Source organism: Oryx dammah, unplaced genomic scaffold, assembly GCF_014754425.2.
Source record: "Oryx dammah isolate SB20612 unplaced genomic scaffold, SCBI_Odam_1.1 HiC_scaffold_27, whole genome shotgun sequence".
NCBI classification, from domain to species: Eukaryota; Metazoa; Chordata; class Mammalia; order Artiodactyla; family Bovidae; genus Oryx; species Oryx dammah.
In genome coordinates, this window is record NW_024070211.1 from 40526102 (window position 1) to 40553235 (window position 27134).

Consider the following 27134-nt stretch of genomic DNA (forward strand, 5'->3'; position numbering starts at 1 on the left):
GTCTTAACTTTTGCATCTCCAAAGTGAGCTTACTCTATTGTCATGAGGATCAGATAAGGGCCATAAAATCTCCTTGTAATTTTTAAAGTTCTAGGTAAGTGTTATTTCTACCTCGTACAAAATAATCAGGTAGTACAAATGCCCAAAAACAATTGTGGAAAGACACTGGGGTACTGTTGGATATTTCTGACTACTGGAGGAGGTATTCTCCTCAGCAAAGATCTATAGTGGTTTTTTATTAGTGCCCAGACATGTGTCTTATAAGTGATGTTAGTGGGGGAGACAGACAAGAGGAATGACCGTCAGTGGGCCACCAGCCTTCTGTGATCTTAAGAACAGAGCAAGCCAGGCCCCCATCCAGCCCAGCATTTGTTGATAATGAGAAACTTGTTTAAAAAATATTTTAAAAAGGTATACAGAAAATAACAAGTGTTGGTGAGAATTTGGAGAAATTGGAACTCTTATTCACTATTGGAGGGAATGGAAAATGCTGTACTTGCTCTGGAAATGATGGTTCCTCGAAAAGTTGAAGCTAGAATTACAACGCGACTCAGCAGTTCTACTTCTGGATGTGCCATATGCTCAGTCATGTCTGACTCTTTGCGACCCCATGGATTGTAGCCTGCCAGGCTCCTCTGTCCATGGAGTTTTCCAGGCAAGAATACGAGAGCAGGTTGCCATTTTCTCCTCCAGGGGATCTTCCTGATCCAGGGATTGAAACTGCATCTCCTGTGTCTCCTGCATTGCAGGCAGATTCTGAATTGAAAGCAGGATCTCAAGGAGATATTTGTACTCTTATGTTCATAGCTGCATTATTTGCGATAGGTAAAAGATGGAAACAATTCAATCGCCCATTGATTGATGAATGGGTAAAGAAAATGTGGTACATACATACAGTGGAATATTATTCAGCCTTGAAAAAAGAACTTCTGACCCATGGTACAACATGTATGAAGCATGAAGATATTATGCTAAGTAAAATAATCCAGTCACCAAAAGGACAGATGCTGTAAGATTCCACTTATATGAGCTACCTAGAGTAGTCAAACTCAGGAGGCAGAGAGTAGAATGGTGGTTGCCAGAGACAAGGTGGATCCAGAGTTGTTGTTTGACAGGTAGAGATATTTGATGATGCAAGGTGAAAGTTTTGAAGATTGGTTGTACCATAATGTGAATATATGTAACTACTGACCTGTCCACCTAAAAATGGTTAAGATAGTAAATTTTATGTTATATCGATTCTACCACAATTAAAAATTGAAAAAATAAATTTTAGAAAAGGAAACAAATAGTACAACAATTCTAAATTGACCTTTTCTTTGACTTATGTCTATTGTTCTCAGGTTCACAAAAGGGCAAGAGAGCCCAGTACTTTCCAGGAATTCTGCCCACCAGGGCTTGGGTAAACAGAGCTTCAGAAAAGGACTTCAGATAAGACAAAGCAGAATTTCCCTGCCCCAGCTTGAATTCCACTGGCACTTCTCCTTACAAATATTCCTAGGCCAAAACTAGAGGCAGAGTTCAGGAGGAAATAAAGCATTGTTTTGAGCAGAGAAGAGAGCAGATATTATTTAGCCATGTTATTTTAGATATGCCATATTCCACTAACAGCTGGCAAGTTCTTTAAAGCACGGTTCAGAAGCTATAATTGCTGAACTGAGCTTCAAGAGAATTTACAGAAATGAAAGCACATTCCTACAGATTATTAACATAATCATCTCATTTATATTATACACGAATACCTAAGATGTCTCCCAACTTGACACTTTTCGAAACAGGTAGTTAATTAACGTGGGTAAAGCAGCATTTAACCTGAAGCCTTCCCAGCAGGCGTCTGGCAAGGTGAGAAAAGCGGGAGAAAGAAAATAAGGAAAAGCAGAGGGAACAAAAGCAGGGCTGGAGCCAAAATCCTACTAAAGGAAACAAGGGGGTAAAGGAAGGCAGAGGATTCTCAGGGCTCCGGCACCATGTATGGGCTTACCAATTCTTCATGGTTATTTGATTTATTTGTGGTGTAGCCATAAGGCACGAGAATGAGCTGTCCGTAAGAGTGCATGGTCAGGAAGCAGGCAATGTTCTCCTTCTTGCTCTCGATAAAGCTGGAAACAGCTTTCGTCTCTGGTTCAGACATGGGTCCCGTTCCACAAAATGTTAAACTTTCACAGTTGTGAGATGCACCGATACCTGAAATATACAGGAAACCTCAAGGAAGGCATCATGGTCTCCATTTAGCACTGACCTGGGTGGAGGTTGAGATCGGGGCGGTGGGGTGGGGTGGGTTGCGAGGAATCACTCTTACTCAGGGCATCTGTGGGTGGAATCAAGGCTTGCCTTTGCTTGTCTAAGTTTGTCCTGGTTAAATAAGTCATTTAAGGAGGAGCACAGAAAGGCAGGAGGGCTGATGTTCAGATTTAGAAACAAACTCCCTGCTTATGTGGCTGGGGAAGGAAGATGCAAAAAGGAAAAGCATTTTCAGCAGTCTTTCACTTAAATTTTTGGTGAGCCCTGAAACAAATGCTTGGGAACCAGTTCTTGGGTTCCAGGGTCAGCCTCTGTCATAGTCTTATTGTCCTAGGTGTCTCTCTTGCTGTTTTACTGGCATGAGTCTCTCTAGAACTATTTTGCAAGGATAGAAAAACAGTTATTTTCAGTGAGTTGTCCTCACCAGTAATAATAAGGACCATCAACAGAGCACCTTTTCCATGCTGGGCACTGTGCTCAGCCCCTCCTGTGAGACATCTGAGAAATGGGATATTTCCTGCCATATCAGTAAGCAAGTATATCATAGTCATCACCAATTGCAGCCCTCCAATGTGAGCTGAGCCCTGAGGGAACTCGGGAAGGAGAAGAATACTTGCCATCTAGCAGCCATCAAAACGCAGCCACTCTCTGCAGCGAGCCCCAAGGAAGTTTAGGAGGTGAAAGACAGACAGTACTGGCCCCAGATAGCTGAGGTGCATATCAAAGGAATGATTTCAGTCCAGACTCTTGCATCTTCCCATACACAGAAAGGGTTAAATTCCTTATCTCGGTATATCTGGTTTTCTTTCATTAACTATGATATTTTGACCTTCAGACCACCTGCTCTTTATTGCAAAACTCTACATAAACCTGGCTTTTCCCCTCACCTGCTCAGAGTAGTTCTCTCAAGGTCACTTCATACACTGTCTCCCAAGCTTGAAGTCCTAAAAATTCTCACCAAATAAAACATAATTCTCAACTTTTAGGTTGTGAATATTTTTCAGGTTGATACATCTTATTGAATCCCCATGACAACCTCCTGATAAGATGGTATTATGTTGAGCTACATTTTTTAAAAAAAGAGAAAACTAAAGCCGAGAGAGCAATTTTTCCAAGATCACACACACAGCCAGCGAATCTGAACCTTTGTCATCTGGTTTTAAACCAGACTGCTCTTATCCATCTTTGTTTCTATTTGCTTCCAGTCTATTGAGTCTGTTCAGATTCAGAAACATGAAAATGCCTTGATGAGAAGAAAATGTTTGTCTTGTTCCTCCCTCATGTTGTAAAAAATATCTGCAAGGATAATTCTCTGACTTTTCTTTATAACAATTCATAAAGAGATCCTTGATGAAAGTGAAAAAGGAGAGTGAAGAAGCTGGCTTAAAACTCAACATTCAAAAAACTAAGATCATGGCATCTGGCCCCATCACCTCATGGCAAATAGATGGGGAAACAATGGGAACAGGGACAGACTATTTTCTTGGGCTTCAAAATCACTGTGGATGCTGACTGCAGCCAAGAAATTAAAAGACACTTGCTCCTGGGAAGAAAAGGTATAACAAACTTAGATGGTGTATTAAAAAGCAGAGACATCACTTTGTCAACAAAGGTCCATATAGTCAAAGCTGTGGTTTTTCCAATAGTCATGTACAGATGTGAGAGCTGGACCATAAAGAAGGCTGAGCACCAAAGAATTGATGCATTCAAATTGTGGTGCTGGAGAAGACTCTTGAGAGTTCCTTGGACAGCAAGGAGATCAAATCAGTCAATTCTAAAGGAAACAAATCCTGAATATTCATTGGAAGGACTGATGCTGAAGCTGAAGCTCAATACTTTGGCCACCTCATGTGAAGAGTTGACTCATTGGAAAAGACTCTGATGCTAGGAAAAACTGAGGGCAGGAGGGGAAGGGCGCAACAGAGGATGAGATGGTTGGATGGCATCATTGACTCAGTGGACATGTGTTTGAACAAACTCTGGGAGATAGTGAAGGTCATGGAAGCCTGGCATGCTGCAGTCCATGGGGTCACAAAGAGTCAGACATGACTTAGTGACTGAACAATATATTTTAAAACAAAGTGATGGGTTTCAAACATATTCACACTGATCAAAGTCATCGTCCTTTTTTAGGCAATCTCACTTGAAATGAGTCCTGCATATGAGTGTTGCTGTTCTTATTGCATAGATATTATCATCTCTTTAGGTAGAGTAACACTGATCAGGAAGTCCAGAAAGCTATACAAAATTAAATGTTTATTTCAAAAGTTGCACATATAAATAGTACTAACTCCAGTAATGCACCTTTTTCCTGGCTTCTCTGCTCCATTTTTTTTGTTTTTTGTTATTCATCTACTTATTAATGATGTACTTAGTAAGCATGTACTTACTACACCAGGATGCATCAAAGTTTCGATTGAGATCTGTTCCAAAACACGTGCCATTATTATGGGATGAACGGGATTTCCTCCAAAGCCGATCCTGTAACAGAGAAACAAACAGGGATGCTGTCATTCCAAGGTCTCATAAATCACAGTGTTAGTGATGATGGGTGGTCCTTGAACATGAAAAATAGTTCCTAGGATTGTCTGGAAGAACCTGCCTCAATATTATGAAGCTAGTGCATTTAATTTTTAGTCCCCCAGATGGGTTAGTAACCCCCAATAACAGGAACATCTGTACAACCCTAAGTGCACATGTGTGTAAACCATCACTTTGCAGGGGTAATTTGGCCTCTCCCTCATGGGCAGATTAATAGTGCCTGGTGGATGTGATCTGCTTAATCAGGAAAAGCTTCAGAGAGTCATTTTTTTTTAAGGTCCAAGTGATAAAGAATGAAAGAGAAATGGCTTGGCAGATGGAAAAAGGCTCTTCCAGGTGCATCAGAGATGGTTTGTGCACATTTCTGGAAGCAGACAACTGATGAGTCGAGATAGGGATAAAGACAAGTTTCACCAGACAAGCCAGGAGGGAAGGGCTTGATTCATACTGGGCCAGAGAGGCCGTTACAGAGAAAGGGGTCCCTTGAAAATCTAGGGGAGCTGGAAGAAGTGGGAGGAATGGATACTCCCTAGAAACAGGGGCTCTGACTTCTGGAGCGGTATGCTTTAGAAACATTTTAAAAGAGAAAGTTGTCTATTAAATAAAAATCTTGGATTTCCCTGGTGGTGTAGTGAATATGAATCCACTTGTCGATGCAGGGTTCAATCCCTGGTCAGGAAGACCCCCACATGCCACAAAGCAACTAAGCCTGTGCTCCACAGCTACTGAGCCTGTGCACCCTCGAGTCTGTGCTCGGCAACAGAAGAAGCCACCACAATGAGAAGTCCACACACAGCAACAAAGAGTACCCCAAGCTTACTGCAAATAGAGAAAGCCTGCACAAAGCAACAAAGACCCAACGCAGCCAAAAATTAAAAAAAAGATAATTTTATGAGATGTTCCCCTGCCCCCAACTCCATATGCATGACCACCATGGAAAAATAAAGGTTGGGTTAGAATTTGTAGATTATTTGTGCCACTCATGTTTCAAGAACTGATTTAAGGATACATGGTAGTATAGGAATTTTATACCAACATAATCCTTATCAGGTGACAGGCAATCCACAAATGTTAAAGAGATGGAGTTGAAGAAACATTAAGTCTGGCTGAAAAACTGAGAATATGTCAAAAACAAACAAACAAAAATGTTCAAAAAAGGCCTTCAGCCTCCTCAATCCTCAACTTAACTTAGATTGTTGACTTAAAAATGTGGATTTTAATCCCAAATGAGGTTTCTTCCTTTAAATGACCACAAAACATTTTTATAGTTGCAGTGACTGAAGTCAGAAAATGAACCTGAATCAACATCGAGTTCGTGAACCCATCCCAGGACCAAACTCAATGTACTCACAGTCGTCCAAGTGTAGATGTAACCATCTATGTTAAGAACCGGAAGCACATAGAAGTCCAGGTTTTTAAGGAGCCTTCTTATCCTTGAGTTGCCTTTATAGTTCTGTAGAATCTGGACATTTAATAGAAAAATGTTTGGAATGATCCTGGGAAGAGATCTTTTCTCTCAATTTTCTGACAATTTCAGCTTAATTGTAGGAGGTGAGTGTGGCCTTTGCCCATCAATCCTGCCTCAATCGTCCTGTTCAATGTTGTGGTCTTTCTGAAACCTCTGCATGCGTCAGAATCACCTGGAGTCTGGCTTGTTAACATACTGCCCACCTGCCTATACACCCCCATCTCCACCCCCAGCCCCAATTCACTAGGTATGAGGTAGTGAGGTGGAAACCCAGAATTTGTATTTTAACAAGTTCCCAGTTATGTTGATGCTATGGGTCTAGGAACTACACTTTGAGAACTGCTCCTTGTGGATGTCATCCTGTTTGGGCTTCTGAAAAGGCTTGACACAAAAGTATCTTATATTAATTTTAAAGTCTTATTCCCTAAGGAGGGGTATAGGTAATATGTGAGAATTCACGGTGCAAGGTATTGATAGTTTCTATGTGTTAATCTCTTAATCCACACAACAGGCACTGAAGTAGTCATTTCATATACTTTTTGCAGGTGAAAAACTAGGGTCCTGGTGTTAGAAATTGTGCACCAGACTATAAGAAAGAGATGGCTCTAGGATTCAAACTCATCTCTGACTCCCAAGATGTATTTTCTTCTCCATTTAGATTTGTTTACCTTCCAATAAAAATGATTTGGGGTGCACTATAAAGACAACAGAACATCTAACTCAGTTTTCAGTGAACCTACTTATGAATTCCGTTCACTTTAAGGTGAAGGAGCAGCTCAATGGAGAGCTGCCTTGCCAACATGTGAAAAGAAATATGCTCTCCAAATAGCCAAGACGTAACAGGTGTTTTGTAGGGTCGTTTACCACCTGGTGTCTCAGACAGTAAAGAATCCGCCTGCCATGTGGGAGATGTGGGAGACCTGGGTTCAGTCCCTGGGTCGGGAAGATCCTCTAGAGGAGGGCATAGCAACCCACTCCACTATTCTTGCCTGGAGAATCCCCATGGACAGAGGAGCCTTGCAGGCTACAGTCCATGGGGTTGCAAAGAGTCAGACACGACTGAGCGCCTAAGCACAGCTAGCCATTGTGAGAAAGTTAAAAACACTTACTTCTTTCACAAACCACTGGCAGAAAGCAGGGGCAATCCATTCCCTGGCATGAATTCCACAGTCCATCCAGATAATCTTCTTGGGGTTATTGGATGGTTGGCTGATCTGGAGGGGACATTTGTGTTCCATTATCAAACAGTTGCTTATGATTGCAAGCCACTGTGAAAAGTTGTTAGATTTTTTTTTATTCCCCTAGGGGCACCTGTCTCCCTCCATTCTGTGGTTTCAAGGATGAGGCAAGGCTGCTGGCAAAGACACCCACCAATATGACCCTCCTATGGTTACACTTGCTCTCTTATTGTTCTTAGGACAACTTACTGACTCCCCTGTGTCCCCCACACAAAGCCTGGTCTTCCCTGGTCTTACCTTTTACCTTAAAGTATTCCCTAACTTTAAATAAAGGCAAAAACTTCCAAGCCACAAACTGTGACGCTACATCTCTATAAACCATAGAAAACCTTCCCACATAGAGTTCACTCCGAGTAAAAAAGTGCACAAGTAGTAACATTCAAGAATCAAAAGAAGTAAAATTGAATCCCAGTCTATATTTAAGGGCTTCCTCAATAGCTCAGCAGTAAAGAACCCCCCGCCAATGCAGGAGACATAAGAAATGCCGGGTCAATCTCTGGGTTGGGAAGATACCCTGGAAAAGAAAATGGCAACCCGCTCCAGTATTTCTGCCTAGAAAATCACATGGACAGAGGAGCCTGGCGGGCTGCAGTTCATAGAGTTGCAAAGAGTCAGACACAACTAAAGTGACTTAACATACACACAAGCACTACATTTAAACTTCTTGAAAACTGTGAAAGGATCCAAATACACAAAGTCCTGCAATACTGATTAAATTCATTAATTGTCTCTTTAGAGACTCCTCCAGTCCCAGCTGACCCAGTCTTCTTTCTCCTCTTCCCGCTTGTCATTCCTGTCTATCAGGTCAGCCTCACTGAAACAACAGAGATCCCCTCCTCTTTCGGGGCAATGATGGATTAACCTAGTAATTACAGATTCTCTTTGGTGGAGAAGCTGTGAATGTGTCCATGTTTGTAACAGTCACATCTGGTTCTGTTTTGTAAATGTCCTGGACTCTTGTTCATTGAAAGCTCTTGGGAGTTGGACTGATGAAGGTTCTCCCTCTGTATCTATGAGAAAGTTACAAATTTTGAAATATGTGGCTTGAACTCATCATATTCAAGGAATTTTTCCTTTTAGCCTCACCCATTTTCAAAGCTCTTAATCTACCTTTTACCTTAAATTCTGTCTTATAATTCCCCCTTTTATGAATATATATATGACCATAAGTTTTTCTTTATTGTCTCCTTATTACATGCCAATTCTCTTTTTTAAAAGATGTCCTGTGCAAAGGATGTTTAGATGTCTTCTTGGCTGACTCAGCTCAGCTTGACAGCCTATGGAAAGTCACGTAGGTAGATGGCCCACATTTAACATAGCAGTCAACTCCTGGGTAAATTCTGTTTTGAAGTCAATAGACTTTTTTGTAACTGTGAGTAACTAAAATTTGAGGATGTGCTTTGCAAAATAACATGTCTATAGTAAATAGTAAGAGGACAGCAAACAAATAATGCTAGTTTTTAATGCCAAACTGCTTTGGTGGTTGTTCTGGAAGAGCAGTCCTAGGCAAGTAATATCAGCACCAGCTGAGAACTTGTTAGAAATGCACTGTGGTCCTGAAACTTGTGCATGTGTGTGCTTAGTTGAGCAGTCATGTCCGACTCTTTGTGACCTCATGGACTGTAGCCTACCAGGTTCCTCTGTCCATGAGGATTCTCCAGGCAAGAATCCTGGAATGGGTTGCTATGCCTTCTCCAGGGGATCTTCCCAACTCAGGGACTGAACCCAGGTCTCTCACATTGCAGGTGGATTCTTTACCATCTGAGCCACAAGGGAAGCCTCTGAAACTTGAGTGAGCATCAAAGTGACCTGGGGGAGGGCTTGTTAAAGCACAGATTGCTGAGCCCAACCCCAGAGTTTCTGATTCAGTAGATCTGCAGTTAGGCTGAAGTCTGTGCATGTCTAACAAGTTCCCAGGTAATGTTGATGCTGCTGGTCCAGAGCCACCCTTTGAAAACCCACTGATTAGGTGCAGCAGTTGTCAACCCTGCCTGTACCTTAGGATCATCTAGGGAGCTTTCAAGGGGTGCCTGGGACCCATCCTGGAGCAATTAGCTCAGAATCTCTGTAAATGGGACCCAGGCATCAGTATTGAGCAATCAGGATTGAAAAATCACTGGCCCAAACCTGAGAGTCTATGGAAAAGTGGTTAATCAGTCTCAAACACTTTTCATTATGTCATATGCAAAAGGGGCAGAGAATTTTGGGAATGCCTTATTCCTCTGGCTGTGCTATGATCTGACTTTGTGACTTTGCACAAGTCACTTTACTTCTCTGGGTCTTTGTTCCCTCAGAAAATGAGGGAACCAAAAATAAAGGTTGTCCATAATGTTCAAATATTTTTATGGAAAATAATGTGTTAAAGAGAGCTGAGCGCTGAAGAATTGATGTTTTTGAACTGTGGTGTTGGAGAAGATGCTTGAGAGTCCATTGGACTGCAAGGAGATCCAACCAGTCCATCCTAAAGGAGCTCAGTCCTGGGTGTTCATTGGAAGGGCTGATACTGAAGCCGAAACTCCAATACTTTGGCCACCTCATGCAAAAATTTGACTCATTGGAAAAGACTCTGATGCTGGGAGGGATTGGGGGCAGGAAGAGAAGGGGACAACAGAGGATGAGATGGCTGGATGGCATCACCGACTCAATGGACACGAGTTTGGGTAAACTTTGGGAGTTGGTGATGGACAGGGAGGCCTGGGATGACAGGGAGGCATGACATCCATGGGGTCGCAAAGAGTTGGATATAACTGAGCAACTGAACTGAACTGAACTGAATGTGTTTAAAAAAAAACAATTTTGTAAAAACTCAAAAGCATGAAAAGTGAACTGGGGATTTCACCCTTATGCAGACCATCTTTCCTGTCCCCACCCCACCAACTGTGGGAGCACTGGAGGCATCCAGGCGTTCACAGAACACAGTCTGGAAACCTCTCAGCCAGCGTCTTAAGTCCTTTTCAACCACCATCTGCAATTCTAAGTTCCTCAGTTTTAGCAGGGACAAGTGAGGCCCAGCAGGAAGAAAACTAAGGAGTAAGTTCTTACTTCTGGGCCTTAGGTAGTACAGTGGTAAAGAATCCTAGTGCCAATGAAGGAGTCTGAAGAAATGCAGGTTCGATTGCTAGGTCAGGAGCATTTCCTAGAGAAAGTGAAAGTGAAGTCGCTCAGTCGTGTCCGACTCTTTGCGACCCCATGGACTGTAGCCCATCAGGTTCCTCCGTCCATGGGATTCTCCAGGCAAGAATACTGGAGTGGGTTGCCATTTCCTTCTCCAGGGGAATCTTCTCGACCCAAGGATCGAACCCAGGTCTCCTGCATTTCGGGCAGACGCTTTAACCTCTGAGCCAAAGAAATGGCAACCCACTCCAGTATTCTTGCCTGAAATCCATGGACGGAGGAGCACAATGGGCTGCAGTCTATGGGGCTGCAAAGAGTTGGACATGACTGAGTGACTGAGCAGGCAGGCCTGAGGTGTCACCCAACCATTCCAAAGTTCTCTTTACTTCCGAATATGATTCCACCCAGATGATTAATATGTAAACATTTACAAGTTGTTAATTTTAAAAGTCCAGTTTAGGATGGAAAAGTCAGCATCTCTCTGTCCTGTCTCTTTAAACTTGTCCGTACTTCTGACTAGCTCCTGAATAGTAAGCAAATATCCTTGGATAAGGCTGTAACTCTCAGCCTTCTCACTCACCTTCAAATAATACATGGGCCGGCTCTCATAAGTCATTCCTAGGAAATGCTGTGTCACCACCTGCGTGTACTTCTCCCTTATCTCACTCATCCACTGGTAGATCTGAAACAGCCAGGGAGGACTGAGGTTATCAATCAGAAGAGCCTTTGCTTGCCTCTAATTAAGATAATTGTTTCTTTCATCAAGATACTGAACTCTCAACTCTTGGCTGTTCATTAGCACACAAATGAAAGACTAAACTAATGAATTATAACTGTCCCTTCTCCCATATTCTTTAAAGAATCTACTCTACCACCCAGGCTAGGACACCCTGCTGAACTTCACAAATAAATGATTGAGAATGATCAAGTTCAACAATGCAGAATAACACTTCCAAAACATTGTCCAATCACACAATTTTCAAATAACCATCAGACTTCTGGACTTTGCTGTGGCACTCAATCACGCCAGACATTTCAGGATAAGCTTATTTTGTGGGATCTTCTTTGAATCCCCAAAATATTCTTTGTTAATGTCCATGGATCCCAAATTGGAGAAGAGGCTGGGTATGCCCCTTCACAGAACAGTGAAATTTCTAAATCAAGACCAAGTTAATAACTTTAAGGAGAGAATGAAATAAAGTCCTTTAAGGGAGAATGAAATAAGCAATTAACCAAGATAAGACATATTAGGACAGTCTTCAGCATATGATACCCTCCACATTCAATTTCTGTATAGCAGAATTATCTGAATGATAAGAATTATGGTAAATGATAATAATTAATTTGGCATAACAAATTCTATTTGAATTTCTGTGTCTTAATTGACTTTGTCTCAATTTTGTCTCAATTCTGAGGCAAATCTCTGTGTCTCAATTGACTTTCATCTTAGCATGGAATATCTATGGATAAAATGCATTATTATAACAGTAATAATACTTAAGTGAGGGAAGAGATTAACAACTCATCACATGGGTACTATGTGCTTTTCTGTGATGAGACTGGATCAGATGCAGTGCCCTGAGTCCTGGGAGAGATATAAATAGCATATCACAGTTGCAGCTATCATTTTATTTATTGCTTCATCAGTAAAAGTGTAGCCTATTTCATTTACTCTCACAACCAAACAATTGCAGAAGTACTGCTATTCCTTTTTCACGTATAAGGAAACTGAGGAACAAAGAGATTAAATGTCTTGGACAAGGTCACAGAGCAAGTAGCCAAGCCAAGTACATTTCATCTCTGATACCAGCACGTACACTTCTCATGGATCTTACTGGATCTTGTTAAAAAAAAAAAAAGAATCTAAGAGACTTTAGTATTTTGGGGTGAATGTTACAGAAGAAAGGGTAAATTCTTTCTTGTACTCTTTGGGAAAAAAATCTGGAAAATATTAATATATTCCCCAAGACTGAGGAAATAAGTGGCAAAGCCTGGCTGGAGGGCAATTTGGGCATTTATATTAAAAATGTAAATGATTGTTTAGCCCAGTAATTCTATTTTTAGAAATTTATACTTCAAAAGAAGTGTTACATAATATCACATACACACATCACATATATGCATATATACTTTTTACTGTATCCTGTTTCAGAAACCACTAAACATATCTTCATAGCAATACAAATATTTCTTTTGAGAGCTGTTGCCTGTGTTTCTTGTATCCTACCGGAAATACCACCCTTTCAGCTAAACAGGATTCAATCAGGATGCTTCTCTACCCGCGCTTTACATCCATATACACACTGATCCTGCCCTACTTAAAGCAGCTAAAACACTTGATGAACAGGAGTAACATTTAATTTTGATCCATGTTTACACTAGAAAAACTGATTGGGCATTCTTTTCCTTTTTTTTTTTTCTTTTGGTTGTTGATTTGCCTTTTTATTTCTATCACTAGATTTGTATCTGTAATGGTGATGGTCACAGGATGATGTTTGTGAATCCCTTGACCTCAGTGCACAGACAAATCTCAGCTTCTCATTCTGAGGCCCTCTGGTCTGTAGATATTAACGGTGAACTATCCCTTGCCCACCGTAAACCAGTTGTAACCACCACCAACCCCCTGACCATGTGTCCGTGCTTACCTCCCCCATGGGGTGGTATCTGTTATAAGGATATGTCTCCAGGATCCTCCATGGACTCCCTACTCTATCCACAACTTCTTGTCTCTGTTGTGTGAGGGATCTGCAAAGACAAAGAGCAGCCATGAAGCCAGGATATCATAAGGGTTGGAAGGCTGATGATAAAAGTAGTGGAAAGCAACATGCATAGCACCTTGAAGACAGAAGTCAGTCCTCAAGTCTCGTCTCTGCCGCTTATAAACTGTGAGACCATGGGTACCGCTGAGCCCCTCTGAGCTGCAGTTTCTTCATCTGCAGGTTGGGGACTTTGCAGGGAGGCTGGGATAATTCAGCAAGATGTTGTAGATAAGAACACTTTTTAAATTTGTAAAAGAAAGAATAACTAAGATTTATTGAACTAAAACTTAACTGTGAGACATTCATTAGATTAACCAATTTAAATCTCTCACTTTTCTGGAAAATTCTAAGATGAGGTATTCCCCCCCCCTTTTTTTTTTTTTTTTTTGCTACACCCTGAGGCATATGGAACGTTTGTTCCCAGACCAGGGATCAAACCCACGTTTCCTGAACTGGAAGGTGAAGTTTTAGCCACAGGACCACTGGTTAAGTCCTAAGATAAGGTATTCTCTTAAAAAATTTTTATTTATTTATTTATTTTTGGCTGCACTGGGTCTTTATGTTGCTACAAGTGGGCTTTCTCTAGTTGCTGTGAGCAGGGGCTACATTCTAGCTGCAGTGCTGGTGTTTCTCATTGCAGCGGCTTCTCTTGTGGCAACTCCCAGGTTCTAAAGCATAGGCTCAATAGTTGTGGCACACGGGCTTAATTGCTCCGCAGCACACAGAATCTTCCCAGACCAGGGATCAAAATGCATCTCTTGCATTTGCAGGTAGATTCTTTATCACTGAGCCACCAGGGAAGCCCCAAAGTATCCTTATTACCCCCATTTCAGAGATGAAGAAATTGAGTAACAGGGAAAGTGTTATTAGGACTTAAACTCTGACAGCCTGAGTGAAAAGCCTGAAGTATTAACCACAATACTGTATACAGTTGTAAGAATCTTAATGTAGTGGTTTATATGTTTTTAAAATAAGCTTTGTTTTTTAGAGGAGTTTTAGGTTCACAGCAAAATTGGATGAAAAATACTGAGAGTTCCTATACACTTACTGTTCCCTGCCCCCTCCGACACACACAACCTCCCCCATTACCTACATCCCACACCAGAGCAGTCTATTTGTTATAATAAACCTACGTAGACACATCATTATTTCCCAAAGTCCATAGGTTACACGAGGGTTCACTCTTGCTGTTGTACATCCTATGGATTTGGATAAATGTATAATGACATGTATCCACCATTATATTAATAGTATCATACAGAAGAGCTTCACTGCCCTAGAAATCTTCTCTGATCTGCCTATGCATCTTTCCCTCCCACCTAACCCCTGGCAACCACTGATCTTTTCAGTTTTAGTTTTGCCTTTTATAGAATGTCATGTAGTTGGAATCATATAGCATGTGGCCTTTTCAGATTGGTTTCCCTCACTTAGTAATATGTATTTAACTTTCCTCTATGTCTTTTTAGGGCTTGATAGTTCATTTCTTTTTGTGCATGCTAAGTCACTTCAGTCATGTCCAACTCTGAGCAACCCTATGGACTGTAGCCTCCAGGCTCCTCTGTCCATGGGGATTCTCTACGCAAGAGTACTGGAGTGGGTTGCTGTGCCCTCCTTGAAGGGATCGTCCCAACCCAGGATGGAACCTAGGTCTCTTATGTCTCCTGCCTTGGCAGGCAGGTTTTTAGTGCTGTCTGATGTTCTACTGTCTATATTACCACAGTTTATTTATCCATTCACCCACTGAAGGATATCTTGATGGCTTCCAAGTTTTGGAAGTTATGAGTAAAGCTGCCATACACAGCTGTGTGCAATGTTTTGTGGACGTAAGTTTTCAATTCATTTGGATCATACCACGGAGCATGTTTGCTAGATCATATGGCAAGAGTGTGTTTAATTTCGTAAGAAACTACCAAATGGTCTTCCAGAGTGACTGAAGTGACTGTGCCATTTCGCATTCTCTCCAGCAATGTTTCCTATGTTTATTTGCCACCTGTGTATCTTCTTTGGTGAGGTGTGTCCATTCAGGTCCTTTGTCCATTTTTAAAATCAGGTTGTCTCTTTGTTATTGTTAACAAAGTGTTCTTTGTATGTTTTAGATACCTGTGCTTTATCAGATCTGTCTTTTGCAAATATCTTCTCTCACTTTGTGCCTTGTCTTCTCCTTCTCTTGACATTATCTTTTGAAGAAGTTTTTAATTTTAATAAAGTATCAGTTCAGTTCAGTCACTCAGTCGTGTCCGACTCTTTGCGACCCCATGAATCGCAGCACGCTAGGCCTCCCTGTCCATCACCAACTCCCGGAGTTCACTCAGACTCACGTCCATCGAGTAAGTGATGCCATCCAGCCATCTCATCCTCTGTCATCCCCTTCTCCTCCTGCCCCCAATCCCTCCCAGCATCAGAGTCTTTTCCAATCAGTCAACTCTTCGCATGAGGTGGCCAAAGTACTGGAGTTTCAGCTTTAGCATCATTCCTTCCAAAGAAATCCCAGGGCTGATCTCCTTCAGAATGGACTGGTTGGATCTCCTTGCAGTCCAAGGGACTCTCAAGAGTCTTCTCCAACACGACAGTTCAAAGGCATCAATTCTTCGGGTTATCAATTATTTACTTCATGGTTCATGTCTTTGGTGATGTATTTAAAAAATCATCACTATTCCCAAATTTATCTAGGCTTTCTCCTACATTATCTTCTAGGAGTTTTATATTTTACATTTTTAGGTCTATAATCCATTTTGAGTTAATTTTTATAAAGAATGTAGGTCTGGGTCTAGATTCACTTTGTGTGTGTGTATGTCCAGTTGTTCCAACACCATTTATTGAATTTTTTCAAATTTTTTTTCCTGCATCTATTGACATGATCACTTGATTTTTTAATTTTTAGCCTATTGATGTAATGGATTACATTATTTGGTTATCAAATGTTAAACTAGCCTTGCATATCTGGGATAAATTCAGTCAGTGGGCTGGTGTATAATTCATTTCATACACTTTTGGATTTAATTTGCTAGTGTTTTGTGGTGGATTTTTACATCTATGTTCATGAGAGATATTGATCCATAGTGTTTTTTCCCTCATTATGTCTTTGACTGGTTTTGATATTTGGTTGGCCTCAAAGAATGAATTAAAAAATATTCCCTCTGCTTTTATTTTTTGGATGAAATTGTAGAGATATAACCTTTTCCTTAAATATTTCATAGAATTCACCAGTGAACCCATCTGGGCTTGGTGCTTTCTGTTTGGAAGGTTATTAATTATTTATTCAATTTCTATAATATATATTCTTTGTTGCTTTGTTGTTAAGTCATGTCCAACTCTTTTGTGACCCCATGGACTGTTTAGCCCACCAGGTTCCTCTGTCCTTGAGATTTCCCAGGCAAGAATAATGGAGTGGATTGGGTTGCCATTTCCTTCTCCAGTGGATCTTCCCAACTCAGGGATAGCACCCAGGTCTCCTGCATTGGCAGGTGGATTCTTTACCACTGAGCCACCTGGGAAGCTCATAATAGATATAGGCCTATGTAATAGATTGCCATGTATGGCTTATATTTTAACAAACAGTTTGATAAAAGTATTCAATGCCTCTCCTTAGTGCCAGATATTGTGCCAGAACAATAATGCATACTATATGATTTATTCTCATTACAATTCTGTGAAATATCATCATCCATGTTTTACAAATAACGAAATAGGCCAAATGAAATCAGGTAACTTGCAGTCACAGAGTTAATAAGTCATAGAGCTAATTCTCTGTCTCCAAACAACACAAATGTTTAAGGAATGTTTTGGTTCCTGAACTAAAAGTCTTTACCTAAGTTAAAAGTGGGGTTATATTTTCATTATGAAAGCATAGTAGTTGATCATTCATTTACCCAATAACTATAGTTGGAGCGATTTCTATGTTAATAGCACTACGAAGTGAGTTTTTGGTGATGCTAGGGTGTGAACTTTTGGATAGAGAGAAAGAAATGTGTTAGTGATCTAATTAGCTAATGTTTCAATGATTTTATCTATTTTCTCACATTTTTTTCTCTGAACATTCTGGCATTATATTTAGTCTCATTTTATAATCTGTAAAATGGAAATAATACCTTTCCAAGGGATTCTTATGAGGATTAAATTAGTTAGTCCATGTTTTAAAATAAACTCATCTCTGGAACTTAGTTAATGCTTAATGTATGTTAAAACACAGTAGCAATTCAAAACAGTGCTAAGTAAAAACCCTATTTTGCTACAATAACATTGAAAATAATAATTATATGGAGAATAATTTAGCCATCTAACTGATATTATCTTCAAACAATATCAAACTACAAAATATTTTGATAGAATAATTAAAACTCAAGTTCCATTCACAGCTACATAACTCCAATGTAGAAATGACTACATTTAATTTTTTAATCTGTTCAATTAACACCATGTACCATAATAATCACCCACTGTAGTAGAAATCAATTTCTCTACACAATTCCATGCTTTTAATTGTTACTCATTAATAATCTGAACTTAGCAGAAGCTCTTTATCTTCAAAACTGTAAATGTTTTATTGTTAAATGAGTAGTACTTCATTTAGCTTGTCCAAGAAAAGCTCACAAGATATGATTGTCTAGATAATTAGTTAAAACAATGAAATGAATTCTGAAAGGAGATTACAAGAAACAACTGCTATTAAAATTGTAATTGTTGTGGAGCAATACACTTTTCCACTCAAGGATGCATTTCTAATGCTTATCATTTAATTGATTTTTTAAGAAAACCAGAGTGCTTCAGAATGAACAATTTCAGTTAAAAAATACTATAAGTGTAATATGTTGAGGCTGATTATTTACAAAACATATTAACATTTTATAGAGAAAACACATACATCCCTTGGTGTGTTTAAAATTTTAAAAAATTCAACTTACCCATAAATTTTCAGAAGCTCATTTCATCTGCTATTATCAAATAATCATCTAGTATATATATGTTATATTAACATTTGTTAACCCTTATTGGGCACTATATTCTAGGCACCAGTCTAAACATTTACATTATTATCTTATCTAATTCATTCAACAACCCAATAGGTAGGTAACCTTAGGACTCTATGCAAAAGTGATAACATTGTAATAGTAATAGAATACAGATTTCTTCCTTACAGAGCTTAAAATCTACTTAAGGAAGTGAGATATAAATACATGAAAAGCAAAATAACTTAGCTATTAAAAAATATAAAGTGAAGTATGATAAGCTAGAGCCTAACTACCAATTAAATAGCGCAGTAAGTGTATTGAGGAACGGAGAGGGAGAATTCCAAACTGAAGAGTAGCTGGTAATAATAACAACCAATATTTTACAAGCAATTATGCATGTCAGCACTGTTCTAACTCTATATATAATTCTAACAACAATCCTTAAGGTACATACTAGTATTGCCGGGGGCCAGCGTGAGGAACTCCGCCCATGGCAAAGGTCATGAGGAAGGAGGCTTGGCATACGCAAAGGCGTGATCAAGCCTCAGGAAACCCCCTGTTCCCGAGCATCTACCCCAAAACCAGAGTCTGCTTTATGCTCTCCCCCATAACCGTTTCTCTCGGAGAAGGAGTAAACGTGCAGCTCCAAGGCAATAAAAATTCCTGGGCGTGACAAGAGTGTTTCAGCTTACAGACTGCTCTGAAGGTTATCTAGCCCACCTGTATAGGTTCGTCCGGCCACATGTGATTGTTTACAGCCTCCCAACCTGAGAGGCATGAAATGTTTTAGACTTACTAAAGGCAAATTCTTTTGGGGAGTTGGAAATTATTAGTATAGTGGGTTGGTTAGGAATTATATTGGTGAAGGGCTTTTCATTTGTTGTGCCAATAATTGCTGCTAATTCCCTGCCCCAGGTGGGACAAGGGTGTCTCAGGTCAAACCTCTCTGCTGACAGACTAGCTTGTGTGACACAATTATCCATACTCCTGCCATTAGCACATGATTGTTTACTACCTCTCAACCATAAACAGCACAGAGAGTTTTGGAGTATTTTGAGAGTCTTAATTAGCATAGGGCTTTTCTTCTTGCCAGGCCTCCATATCCTTAGGCACCTGGGAATATATTAATCAATGTATTTGGAATATAGAAAAGGAAATATAGTAGTTTTTAAGGTTAGCAATACTAGACTTTTTGAGTTAATGAATTTTCTCTTTTGTAATAGATCACTGTACTTTGTTATAAATCACTGTGTCCTTGCTATGTAAAAATGTAACTTTATCACTATCTTAAGACTAAATAGATCTTAAGGGGAACATTGGTGAAAGGATTTTCATTTGTTGGGCTGATGTTTGCTGCTAAATCTCCATATTCCCTGCCCTTATAATGAATATAACTAGCATATAGGAGAAATAAGTATTAACCTTTAAGATTAATCATGTTAACCTTGGGTTAAATAAATTCCTTTCTTGATTGTGACTCACTACACCCTCACCCTATAGGAATGCAACTTTATTTGGAGGGTGGTGCCTGGTTTAAGAAAAAACACCCTTGGAAGAAGTAAGTTTTTTGGTTTTCAGAAAGAAAGGATCATAAAATGTCAGCAGGTCTCACTCATGGCCAGAAAATGATGGAATATCCCTAAGACCTTTTTTTTATACATTTATGTGAAGCACCTGATTTTGATAAAGGTCAGGACTGCTGACCCCCACATGACTGTATTCATCCCTATGTGTAACAAAAGGTATATAAGCAAACCCAAAAATAAAGAAATTGGATCAGTTTCCAGAAAGACTGATTCCCCCATGTCGCTTCTTTCTTGCTCCCGTTTCTCTGGCTGAATTCCCATCTGGATTCAGCCTCCTTTTCTCCACTATCTCCTACTACACTATCCGTTTCTAATCTCTCTCTATACCTGTAATTAAATATGTATTTTTCCAAAGACGCCAATGCCATCCCCCCACCTTCGAATCACCCTGGATCCACCGGGGCTGGACCCCGGCATAGTATCCTAGGTTGTTGGATTTTTTTTTTCTCCTCTGAAGATTTTGTTACAGAGGCTAAATTAGACATTTGCGTGCATGCTATATCTCTTGTCATGTCCGACTCTTTGCTACCCCATGGGCTGTAGCCTGCCAGGCTCCTCTGTCCATGGGATTCTCCAGGCAAGAATACTGGAGAGGGTTGCCATGCCCTCCTCCCAGGATCTTCCTGACTTTGGGATCCAACCCACAAATCTCACATCTACCTGCATTGGCAGGGGGGTTCTTTACCACTAGCACCACCTGGGAAGTCAAACTATACATTTATTATACTCTAGAAAGTATGCATAAAAATGTTTATTAGCCTATTTTTTTTTAAATTATCGATCTCTAATTTGGACTACAAATAAAGCTAAATAAGTATTAGTACTGTAAGTGCATTGGGACCTAATTTCAGTGCTTTTGCAGAATGGGGAGAGGAGAGGAAATGAAGCTAGTAAGAGTCCTTTCAGCCCTTCATTCTCACTGCTCACACTGACTGTCCAAATGGGAAAGGGGATCACTGTGGATGCTTTCTGGGACCAGGGATGGTGGTTGTTCAAGGTAACACAGTTCTTTCCATCACACAGTTCAGCAAAGGTCTGTTTCGATCACAGTCATCTACTTGGTGACATAGGAAAGTGAATACACTAAAAAGCAGTCCTGGCAGCTGGTGAATTCCTGTTTCAACTGAGCTGGTATTCCCAGGCAATTTTACAATATGAAAGGGAATAAATGAAAGGTCACTGGACACTATCAAGCACCAACCTTCAACTTTGCCCCAGTTAAATGTCTGGAAAATGTGTGAGTATGATGCCTCCAGCATTGAATGACTGGGTGTATACAATATGCAAAAAAAAATGAACCATAGGAGATTTGAATTAAAAACCCCTAATATTAGAAGTGCTAATCATTTTACATGAAGTTAAACACAATACTTATATCTCAAAACCCCAAATGTTACTTAGTTCAAGCAACATATAAATCATATACTTAGAAAAGGCAGCTTCCCGTTTCCAGGCAATTTCTTGGGTGATGCATAATACATGTAGAGAGGGAAGGAAAAAGCTGGCTAATCCCCTGAATTATCACCAGTCTCATCTCATGATCAAATGAAAAGATTATTGTACGTTGTGTATTCTTTTTGAATAGGAATTCATAAAATGTTTAACAGAGAAAATGATCTCTTGGGGTACATTATTAATAAATACTGCAGGTCAAAGATTGTCTGATGAAATTTTTTTTGGAATGTTGAAAGAGGCAAAAAATCCTAATGTATATTGAGACAAATTTTATATTTAAATACTTAGGAAACAGTTACATGAATATTTCATGACAGTAATGTATTTTCAATTTTTTTTCCTTTCTTACAAAATTAACATTTGCTTATAAGTGGAAAATTTAGGAAGTACAGAGAAAAGAAAAATAGAAAAGAGAAGGAAGGAATAATCCTCCCATCTTCTTGAGTTAACCACTGCAGATATTTTGGCATATTTCCCTTCAGGCTTTTATCAGTGCATATTTTTTTATAAACACAGTGCAAATTATATCTATATATAATTTTGTATTTGCTTCTTTTTATTATATATTCTATCAGAGACATTTTCTCAAACTAATAGAAACTCATTATAAATATTTTTACTGACTGCATAGTATTCAACAGTAATTTCTGGAGCTTCCCAGGTGGTGTTAGTGGTAAAGAACCGCCTGCCAATGCAAGACATATAAGAGATGGGGGTTCAGTCCCCGGGTTGGGAAAACCCCTTGGAGGAGGGCATGGAAACCCACTCCAGTATTCTTGCCTGGAAAATTCCATGGACAGAGGAGCCTTGTGGGCTACAGTCCAAAGGCTCACAAAGAGTTGGACATGACTGAGCATGTGGAAGCATCCATCCTTGATTCATAGTGCTAGATTCAAATAATTCTACATATTGGGAGTATGTAATATATATAATAGACCACCTCCCTAAATGATCAAGGGAAAGATTACAAAGCTTGTCATCCTTGTTAATTGTAGATTTTCTGGACTACTATTATATTAGATGTTCAAGCTGGTTTTAGAAAAGGCAGAGGAACCAGAGATCAAATTGCCAACATCCACTGGATCATTGAAAAAGCAAGAGAGTTCCAGAAAAACACCTATTTCTGCTGTATTGACTATGCCAAAGCCTTTGACTATGTGGATCACAAGAAACTGTGGAAAATTCTGAAAGAGATGTGCATACCAGACCACCTGACCTGCCTCTTGAGAAATCTGTATGCAGGTCAGGAAGCAACAGTTAGAACTGGACATGGAACAACAGACTGGTTCCAAACAGGTAAAGGAATATGTCAAAGCTGTATATTGTCACCCTGCTTATTTAACTTCTATGCAGAGTACATCATGAGAAATGCTGGGCTGGAGGAAGCACAAGCTGGAATCAAGATTGCCAGGAGAAATATCACCTCAGATATGCAGATGACACCACCCTCATGGCAGAAAGTGAAGAACTAAAGAGCCTCTTGATGGACGTGAAAGAGGAGAGTGAAAAAGTTGGCTTAAAGCTCAACATTCAGAAAACTAAGATCATGGCATCCGGTCCCAACACTTCATGGCAATTAGATGGGGAAACAGTGGAAACAGTGGCTGACTTTATTTTTCTGTGCTCCAAAATCACTGCGGATGGTGATTGCAGCCATGAAATTAAAAAATGCTTACTCCTTGGAAGAAAAGTTATGACCAACCTAGACAGCATATTAAGAAGCAGAGACATTACTTTGCCAACAAATGTCCGTCTAGTCAAGGCTATGATTTTTCCAATGGTCATGTATGGATGTGAGAGTTGGACGGTAAAGAAAGCTGAGTACCGAAGAATTGATGCTTTTGAACTGTGGTGTTGGAGAAGACTCTTGTGAGTCCCTTGGACTGCAAGGAGATCCAACCAGTCCATCCTAAAGGAGATCAGTCCTGGGTGTTCATTGGAAGGACTGATGCTGAAGCTGAAACTACAATACTTGGGGCACCTGATGTGAAGAGATGACTCATTTGAAAAGATCCTGATGCTGGGAGGGATTGGGGGCAGAAGGAGAAAGAGATGACAGAGGATGAGATGGTTGGATGGCATCACTGACTCGATGCACGTGAATCTGAGTGAACTCTGGGAGTTGGTGATGGACAGGGAGGCCTGGCGTGCTGTGTAGTTCATGGGGTCACAAAGAGTCAGACACAACTAAGCGACTGAACTAAACTGAACTGATTATATCATACAAAGTATGTAAGGAGGATCAAAAATGGCAGCTAACCTATGTTTTGAGTTGGTCAGAGCCATATGAAAGTGGACATTATTTTATGTCAGTAAATAATAATGAAAATGAAAACCATCAACAAGGACCAGGACTAGCAGATTTGAAATGTTTTGCTCAAGTGCTGGGATGAGGGAGGGGCTGTGTACTGGAAGCCATCTTGTCTGATTCCTCATATCTGAGCCAAATCATTTCCATAATTTAACTTGGGCTTGTCAATCATTTTTAAAATAAAAATTTTATGTATATCCTTTGTAGATATTTGCAAAATGAAGAATAATTGCGGGAAAAGGAAAAGAATTACCAGCCAAAGATAACAGTGTCCATTTTGGTACATACCTGGTTTCTTCTATTTTTTTCAAGTATTTTTATTACACCTTGTATTCTGCATCTTTCTTTTAGCATAAAACATGTCTTTTCCCATGCTATTAATTTTTTCATAGTTATTGTTCTAATGGATAAATAATATCCTGCTGTCATATGTCATGTATCAATATTTACATACCTTAATATGGGGCCCATAGGTTGTTTCCAAATGTTACAATATTTAATATCATGCTCATCTTATAAATAAAGCTATATCTCAGTGCATATGATTCTTTGCATACTTTGTTTTCTCAATATAAATTTACAGAAGAAGGAATACCAGTTCAAAGAATATGTAAGTTTGAAGGTTTGTGATATTTTAAGCAAGTTTTTTATTCCAATCAAAGTCCTGTGATGTATGTAAGTCTTTGTCTCTGATTTATGAATGAAGATTCTCGAAGAGAAGATAAATGCAGTATCTATATGAAACCCAAGTAACGTAATGAAAACATGAGATGGTGATGTAAACAGCTTTAGGTATCACATAGATCCTGGACTTCCTTTATGTATCTGAAATCAGACTGTCTATGAAGCTGAAGGACAGGCTGAGGTCATACAGTTAATCTGGGGCAAATATTGGACTGGATTTCTCTGTTCAGTGAGAGCGTGTTTGCTGTAGGATTACATTAAACATGAAACTAAAGGGGAAACACTGTTTATAACCACACATGATGAGATATATTAAATGTGCAGAATAATAAACTATGTATAATATTAATACAGGAAATATACTTTATGTTGAAACTACACATACATGCAATGTTTAATATATATTGTATATTCAAAAAAGTTATTCATTATGAGTGGAGAAAGAACACAAAATGGGTAAATGACATGAATGAACAATTTATAAACTGATAAAATGAGTAATAAATAAGACAAAATACTTAACCTTATAAGAAATCAACAAAATGAAGAATAAGTAACTGTGGGTATTTTTCACTTGTCAAATTGGAAAATGCTTTAAAAGTGCTTTCATACACTGTAGTTGGAAGTGTAAACTGATGCAGCTTTTCTAGAGGGCACTTTGGCAATATGTAGCAAGATTCTTGAGTTTTTTGCAGCTTCTAACCCGGTGATTCCACTTCTCATATTAGGGAAATTATAAAAAAATTTGCAACAATAACAACAAAAATTATCATATGGCTGGATGTGCACCACAGCATTATGTATAAAATGACAGTAGAAATCACTCTGCCTTATAGGGTAGCAATGATGGAATATTATTAGTGATTGCATTATGTTTTCAATAAGTTATGAATGCCATAAGAGATTTTGTATAAGACAACTCAACTGAAAAATGTTTGCAGTAGTACTATATGCTTAATTAGCTATCTCACTATCTATTCAAAAACATCAACAGTAATTATGTCTTAGTGAAATTGTTTGGTAGTTTTAAACACTTAAAACATTTTCTGAATAATTAGAATAATGTGATTTGTCAATGGAGAAATTAGGTAAATGAAGGATATAGAATTTTCATTACAGTTTTCTTTTTTCAATTACAAAATATGACATATCTATTGGTATTTATCATACACTGTGCTAGGAAATCTTTGTTGAAGATCTATATTTTTATTTAAAGATTATTAGAGTAATGCTCTGGAGAAGGGAGCAGCTCACTCCAGTATTCTTGCCTAGAGAATCCCATGGACAGAGGAGCCTGGTGGGCTATGATGCGTGGGGTTGCAAAGGGTTGGACACGACTGAAGTAACTTAGCAGCAGCAGCAGCAGCAGCAGCAGCAGAGTAACGCTCAGTTTGATTCCTGGGTTGGGAAGAGCCCCTGGAAAAGTATTCTTGCCTGAAGAATTCCATGGACAGTGGAGCTTGGCAAGCTACAGTCCATGGGGTTGCAAAGAGCCAGACATGACTGAGCGACTAACACACACACACAGAGTAATACTCAATGATAAAATTTCAGTCATTATTAATCTCATCACATGGTGGTGTGTGTAATGGGTAGGAAAAGTGGAGACTCCAATTGCACTGATATTAAAAAGAAGCTTTGCATTTAGACAATCCAAATCATACCAGTCACCCCTCCTTCCACTTCATACTCACCTATTGTATCCCAGCCAGCCAGGAACCAGCATACCCAACAGATAAAAGGCTCCAAGCAGAGGTCTCATTGTTCTGTAAAGAAAGCTAGAAAGTCCTGTGCTTCTCGTGCAGGTCAGTGGATCCTGTGTCTCTGAGAATGCATAAGGGCATAGGCTCCCACAATCAAGATAAGATAAATCAGTTACTGGATGTCTCAGTAGAAGTTAATATGTGAGCAGTTGCTTCATTAAATCCATCATGTCTTCAAACAGCTTTTTTTAAATAGTGGAAAATTATTTGACTTTTTTCTTCTTTAAAACCAACTTTATCAAAGCTCTTGGCTCCCCCAGATGCAGAAAGAAGTTTCTTCCCTGTGTCAAGTCCTCAGTTCTAGGAATCCCCATCACCCCTATTCAAGAGCAGACTGCTCCTGCTCTTTCTTCCACACAGGTCACTGAGTATAATAGGGGGTGTGTCTTCTGCTCTTGAAGAATCTAAGTGAAGTGAAGTGAAGTGAAGTCGCTCAGTCGTGCCCGACTCTTTACGACCCCATGGATAGTAGCCTGCACCAAGCTCCTCTGTCCGTGGGATTTTCCAGGCAAGAGTACTGGAGTGAGTTGCCATTTCCTTCTCCAGGGAATCTTCCCGACCCAGGGATCGAACCCAGGTCTCCCTCATTGTAGGCAGACGCTTTACTATCTGAGCCACCAGGGAAGTCCCTGAAGAATCTAAGCTAAGCTTTGAAGAATCTAAGCTACTCCATTTTGTTAAAAGAAAAACTCCATTTTGTAAGGTTCCAGGAAAAGAGCCTTTGGAAATCCCCTGACCTCACCCCACCACCCACGAGCCAATCGGACCCCAGACCAGAATCTCCTGACTTAACCTTCAGAAACTTGTGGTCTACCTAGGTAATAGGGACCAATCAAGAACCAACACAGAACCTTTGAAAGAAAGTGACCAATCAGATGTCCCCCTACCTAGAAATTCTTTTTTTTTCATGAACACCCCCTATATAAGCAATGGAATCCAAAACCCGGGGCTCCTCCCTATAGCTGCGGTGTCGGTAACGGTGGGAGCCCCAGCTCGAGCTTGGTAATAAAAACTCTCTTGCTTTT

At 39.7% G+C, this 27134-nt stretch overlaps 1 protein-coding gene across 1 annotated transcript in view; it reads right to left on the reverse strand.

Moving 5' to 3' along the window:
- CPO (carboxypeptidase O) overlaps positions 1-26445 on the reverse strand; it is a 31938-nt gene extending 5493 nt beyond the window's left edge. Inside the window, exons 1-7 of the mRNA XM_040228672.1 lie at positions 26041-26445; positions 13248-13347; positions 11183-11284; positions 7360-7464; positions 6134-6244; positions 4632-4722; positions 1982-2184 (exon numbers count right to left, since the gene is read on the reverse strand). Of these exons, the coding sequence (XP_040084606.1) occupies positions 1982-2184; positions 4632-4722; positions 6134-6244; positions 7360-7464; positions 11183-11284; positions 13248-13347; positions 26041-26108 (780 nt within the window). The 5' untranslated portion in view covers positions 26109-26445. The remainder of the gene's footprint in view (positions 1-1981; positions 2185-4631; positions 4723-6133; positions 6245-7359; positions 7465-11182; positions 11285-13247; positions 13348-26040) is intronic.
- Between the last annotated feature and the right edge of the window lie 689 nt (positions 26446-27134).